The 6,000-nt window shown below is 59.8% G+C and overlaps 1 protein-coding gene across 1 annotated transcript in view; it reads right to left on the bottom strand.

Annotated features, from left to right (window-relative positions):
* The window catches only part of LOC120394823 (tenascin-X-like), a 50,178-nt gene that overhangs the window by 12,105 nt on the left and 32,073 nt on the right, over positions 1–6,000 (bottom strand). The window contains exons 14-15 of the mRNA XM_039518972.1: positions 3,339–3,626; positions 609–905 (exon numbers count right to left, since the gene is read on the bottom strand). Of these exons, the coding sequence (XP_039374906.1) occupies positions 609–905; positions 3,339–3,626 (585 nt within the window). The remainder of the gene's footprint in view (positions 1–608; positions 906–3,338; positions 3,627–6,000) is intronic.

Genomic DNA, 6,000 nt, shown 5'->3' with positions numbered 1-6,000 from the left:
GTTGGAGATGGATGGATGTATGGATGTGTGGCTGCATGCGGGAGATGGATGGATGGATGGATGGATGGATAGAGGTGTGGGTACATGTTGGAGATGGATGGATGGATGGAGGTGTGGGTACATGTTGGAGATGGATGGATGGATGGAGGTGTGGCTGCATGCGGGAGATGGATGGATGGGTGGATGGATGGGTGGGTGGGTGGATGGATGGATGGATGGGTGGATGGAGGTGTGGCTGCATGCGGGAGATGGATGGATGGGTGGATGGATGGATGGATGGATGGAGGTGTGGCTGCATGTGGGAGATGGATGGATGGAGGTGTGGCTGCATGCGGGAGATGGATGGAGGAGTACACAGTCATGGGGAGGCTCCATAAAGAGGTCCATGGACAGTCCAATGAAGGGGGACTGTGGCAGACTCAGACAAGCAGGACAGAGGAACATGGGCTGGAAGCAGCCTCTGGTCCCCCTAGCTCCTGTGCAATGGAGAGACAACGAAGAGAGACGGAAGAGAAGAATGTCTTCCCAATGGCCAGCGCGGTTACTGTGCTGCAGGGCAAAGGGGGGCAGGAGGGGAAGGGCTCGGCACCCCCGGAGCAGCCGCTGACCTGTGACGGTGTCGGTGGAGACGGGGCCGAGGCGCTTGCGGCCAGAGATGCCGTAGAGGTTGAACTTGTATCTGCGGGAGGGGGCCAGGTTGGTGACGGTGACCGTGCGGGATCCCCCGTCCACGGGCAGTGCCTGGGGTTTGCCCTCCGCGTCCTTGTACTGGAGCAGGAAGGAGTCGAAGTCCCCAGCCTGGATGGTCCAGGAGAGCAGGACGGAGTCGTGGGTGACATCAGAGGCCGAGAGCTCCCCCAGGCTGGGCTGGAAGGTGAGTTCCTGCTCCCCGTCCGGCACCGCGGCTGGAAGAGAGAGGGGGTGAAGAGCGTGGCGATGGTAGGGGTGGTTCACCAGATCCTGGGGGGTCTGGGTTATTCTGAGACAGAGGGGATCTGCAGAGAGGATTAGTGCGGGGAGGGTGCACGGAGCCCAAGGGATCAGTCCCAGGACACAGACGGATCCTGCTTCTGGGAAGTGGAGTTGCAGACAGGTGGATGGTGGATGGTGAAAGTCTATAAAGAGGATCCCACATTCCCGAATTCCCTGCAGCCATCCCACCTCCATGGAAAGGTCGGCCCAGCGCGACCAGCACAAGCACAAGAAGGGGGTGAACCCAAGCCTCCAACATCAATGGAAAGATCCCCATGGACACCCATCCAGCCCCAGAAAATCCTCCGTCTTCACTCCCCACACACACCCATCCATCCATCACCATACCAGCTGTCCCTTCATCCAGCCAGCCGTCCCTCCATCCAGCCAGCCGTCCCTCCGTCCCTCCATCCAGCCGTCCCTCCATCCATCCAGCCCCAGAAAATCCTCCGTCTTCACTCCCCACACACATCCATCCATCCATCACCATACCAGCCGTCTATCCATCCAGCCAGCCGTCTATCCATCCAGCCAGCCGTCCCTCCGTCCCTCCATCCAGCCGTCCCTCCATCCATCCAGCCCCAGAAAATCCTCCGTCTTCACTCCCCACACACATCCATCCATCCATCACCATACCAGCCGTCTATCCATCCAGCCAGCCGTCCCTCCGTCCCTCCATCCAGCCATCCCTCCATCCATCCAGCCGTCCCTCCATCCCTCCATCCAGCCGTCCCTCCATCCATCCAGCCCCAGAAAATCCTCCGTCTTCACTCCCCACACACATCCATCCATCCATCACCATACCAGCCGTCTATCCATCCAGCCAGCCGTCTATCCATCCAGCCAGCCGTCCCTCCGTCCCTCCATCCAGCCGTCCCTCCATCCATCCAGCCCCAGAAAATCCTCCGTCTTCACTCCCCACACACATCCATCCATCCATCACCATACCAGCCGTCTATCCATCCAGCCAGCCGTCCCTCCGTCCCTCCGTCCCTCCATCCAGCCATCCCTCCATCCATCCAGCCGTCCCTCCGTCCCTCCATCCATCCAGCCGTCTATCCAGCCAGCCAGCCAGCCAGCCGTCTATCCATCCATCCATGCATTCATCACCACGACCATCTAGTCCTTGTTTCTGACAATGGCAGCTGATCAGAGTTACACATGCACAGCTCCCTGTGCATCCCCCAAAACACCCATCCTTCCCCACACACCATCCATCCATCCTGATACACCTCTGCCCACCCTTCCCCCGTCCCTCCATCCGTCCCAATACACCTCCACCTGCCCACCCTCCCACTGTCCCACCATCCGCCCCGATACACCTCCGCCCACCCTTCCCCATCCCTCCATCCGCCCGATACACCTCTGCCCGCCCACCCTTCCCCGTCCCTCCATCCGCCCGATACACCTCCGCCCGCCCACCCGACCCCGTCCCTCCATCCGCCCCGATACACCTCCGCCCCCCCTTCCTCCATCCCTCCCTCCATCCCGATACACCTCCGCCCGCCCTTCCTCCATCCCTCCATCCGCCCCGATACATCTCCGCCCACCCTTCCCCGTCCCTCCATCCGTCCCGATACACCTCCACCCGCCCTTCCTCCATCCCTCCATCCGCCCGATACACCTCCACCCGCCTTCCTCCATCCTCTCCATCCGCCCGATACACCTCCACCCGCCCTTCCTCCATCCCTCCATCCGCCCGATACACCTCCGCCCACCCTTCCTCCATCCCTCCATCCGTCCTGATACACCTCCGCCCGCCCACCCTCCCACCCTTCCCCATCCCTCCATCCGTGCCGATACACCTCCACCCGCCCTTCCTCCGTCCCTCCATCCATCCCGATACACCTCCGCCCACCCTTCCCCATCCCTCCATCCGTCCCGATACACCTCCGCCTGCCCACCCTCCCACCCTTCCCCGTCCCTCCATCCGTCCCGATACACCTCCGCCCACCCTTCCTGCTGTCCATTCTCATACGCATACACCTGCCCCCCCATCCATTCTAATTCACATCTGCCTTCCCACCTGTCCTGTCCATCCGTCCATCCGTCCATCCCCATAAATATTCATTCCTCTATTTCTTCATACATCTTCATCCACCCCATAGAAATTCATCCATCTATCTGTGCATTCAGCCATCCATCCCCATACATAACTCTCCATTCACTCGACCTGCCCCAGGCACATCCACACCCCCACCCGCCCAGCCAGCCACCCTCTCTCTAACCAGCCAGCTGCTTGTGAAGGCTGAAGGATTGGATGCATCTTCCCCGGAGGGTCCCAGCCGAGGGGTCGGTGTCACTGACACTGCAAAGCAAAGGGGGTGGGAGGGGCAGGGGCCAGGACTCTTGGAGCAGCCGCTGACCTGTGACGGCGTCGGTGGAGACGGGGCCAAGGCGCTTGCGGCCGGAGATACCGTAGAGGCTGAACTTGTATCTGCGGGAGGGGGCCAGGTTGGTTATGGTGACCGTGCGGGATCCCCCTTCCACGGGCAGCACCTGGGGTTTGCCCTGTGCGTCCTTGTACTGGAGGAGGAAGGAGTCGAAGTCCCCGGCCTGGACGGTCCAGGAGAGCAGGATGGAGTTGTGGGTGACGTCAGAGGCCGAGAGCTCCCCCAGGCTGGGCTGGGCCGTGAGTACCTCCTTCTGCGGTGCTGTGGGGGGAACAGAGAGAGGGGGGTGAAGGGTGCTGGTGGGGTGGGGACAGCCTGCCGGGTCCTTGGGGGCCTCCGTTATTCCTCACCAGAGGGGATCTGCAGAGAGGCTTATTTGGGGGGAGGGCGCAGGGACTGTCCCTAGGACACAGCTGGATCTTGCTGCTGGGAAGGAGAGCTGGGGACAGACAGAGGAATGAGACATGTCTGCAAAGAGAATCCCACGTTCCCGGGTTGCCCGCGAACATCCCACCTCCATGGAGCGGTCGGGCGAGAGCAACCGGCACAAACCACGGGCAGAGCTGAGCTGAGACGGGAGGAGAGAGAGGGAAGGAAGAACAAACGAGAGAGAAAGGGAAGGGAGTGAACCAAAGCCTTCAATGTCATTAGAGATCCCCATGGACACCCACCCAGCCCCAGACACACGCATCCCTCCATCCATCCCAGAACACTTCTTCATCCACCCCTCTGCACGTACACCCATCCTTCCATCCCTCCATCCCTCCATCTGTCCATCCCTCCATCCCCATACACAGCTCCATATCCATCTATCACCAAACTCTCCATCTGTCCATCCATCCATCCCTCTGCACGTACACCCATCCTTCCATCCCTCCATCCCTCCATCTGTCCATCCCTCCATCCCCATACACAGCTCCATATCCATCGATCACCAAACCCTCCATCTGTCCATCCGTCCATCCATCATCCATCCCCATACACATAAGCCTACCTGCCCACCCACCCGTCCATCTCCATACACATCCTTCCACCTGCGTGTCCATCCATCCATCCCCACACACTTCCGCCCACCCGCCCAGCAGTCCATCCATCCACATCCGTATCCATTCCTCTATCTATCCGACCATCCCTTCCATCCATTCATCCAAATACACACCCCTCTGTCCATTCAGCCATCCCTCCACACAACCCCTCCATCCATCCATCCATAAATCCAGCTTCCTCTCTCTAATTAGTGAATGGTCGGCAATCTGTTTGTGCAGGCTGGAGGATTGGAAGCATCTTCCTGCGAATGTCCCGGCCCTGTGGTCGGTGTCCCCACTGCACTGCAAAGCAAAGGGGGCAGGAGGGGAAGGGGCCGGCATCCCGGGAGCAGCCGCTGACCTGTGACGGTGTCGATGGAGATGGGTCCGAGGCGCTTGCGGCCGGAGATGCCGTAGAGGTTGAACTTGTATCTGCGGGAGGGGGCCAGGTTGGTGACGGTGACCGTGCGGGATCCCCCGTCCACGGGCAGCGCCTGGGGGTTGCCCTCCGCATCCTTGTACTGGAGGAGGAAGGAGTCGAAGTCCCCGGCCTGGACGGTCCAGGAGAGCAGGGCGGAGTCATGGGTGATGTTGGAGGCTGAGAGCTCCCCCAGGCTGGGCTGGGGGGCGGATTCGTCCTTCCATGGTGCTGTGGCAGGAACACATAGAGGGAAGTGAAGGCCACATCCAGGGTTGGTGGCGGCTTTCCCAGTTCTTCAGGGGCTGGGTTATTTCCAGCCAGAGGGCAGCTGCATAGAGGATTAGCAGGGGAGGGGGCAGGGAGCCCCAGGGACCGGCCCCAGGACACAGCCGGATCCTGAAGCTGGGAAGCAGAGCTGGGGACAGACAGACGGATGGGGCAGGTCTGCAAAGAGGATCCCACATTCCTGTGTTCTCCACGGTCATCCCGCCCACGGAGGGTGTGACGTTATGAGTGTAATAGAATATCTCATTGACAGGTGGGGACAGGGCCAGAAAGAGTTAATTACCCCACAGACTGACCTGACCCAGGGCCAGATTTAGAGACTGGTTAGGAAGGTTTGTAAATGAACAAAGCTTTGAAATGCAGCTGCATTGTTAGAGAGAGAAGTTATCATTTGACGTGGGCGCGTGTCACTGTGATATAGACACACATCCATCCATCGATCCGTGCATCCACACAGACACCTGTTCCTTTCCATTTACCCGACACGTCACCCCATCGATCCCATCGATCCCATCCACCCCACACATCCCCCAATCCCGCCTCTGAGCCACAGGCATCCATCCATCGATCCGTGCGTCCACACAGACACCTGTTCCTTTCCATTTACCCGACACGTCACCCGATCGATCCCATCGATCCCATCCACCCCACACATCCCCCAATCCCGCCTCTGAGCCACATGCATCCATCCATCGATCCGTGCGTCCACACAGACACCTGTTCCTTTCCATTTACGCGACACGTCGCCCCATCGATCCCATCCACCCCACACATCCCTCCATCCCGCCTCTGAGCCACATGCACATCCATCCACCCACCTACCAATCCCTCCCCATAACACACAGCCATCCACGCATCTACCAATCCATCCATGCCAAAATGACCCATTGTTAAGGCTACATTT

This window comes from Mauremys reevesii, unplaced genomic scaffold (assembly GCF_016161935.1).
Source record: "Mauremys reevesii isolate NIE-2019 unplaced genomic scaffold, ASM1616193v1 Contig8, whole genome shotgun sequence".
Classification (NCBI taxonomy): domain Eukaryota; kingdom Metazoa; phylum Chordata; order Testudines; family Geoemydidae; genus Mauremys; species Mauremys reevesii.
The sequence above is the reverse complement of the archived record's forward strand: the minus strand, read 5'-3'. Positions and strand labels throughout refer to the sequence as shown.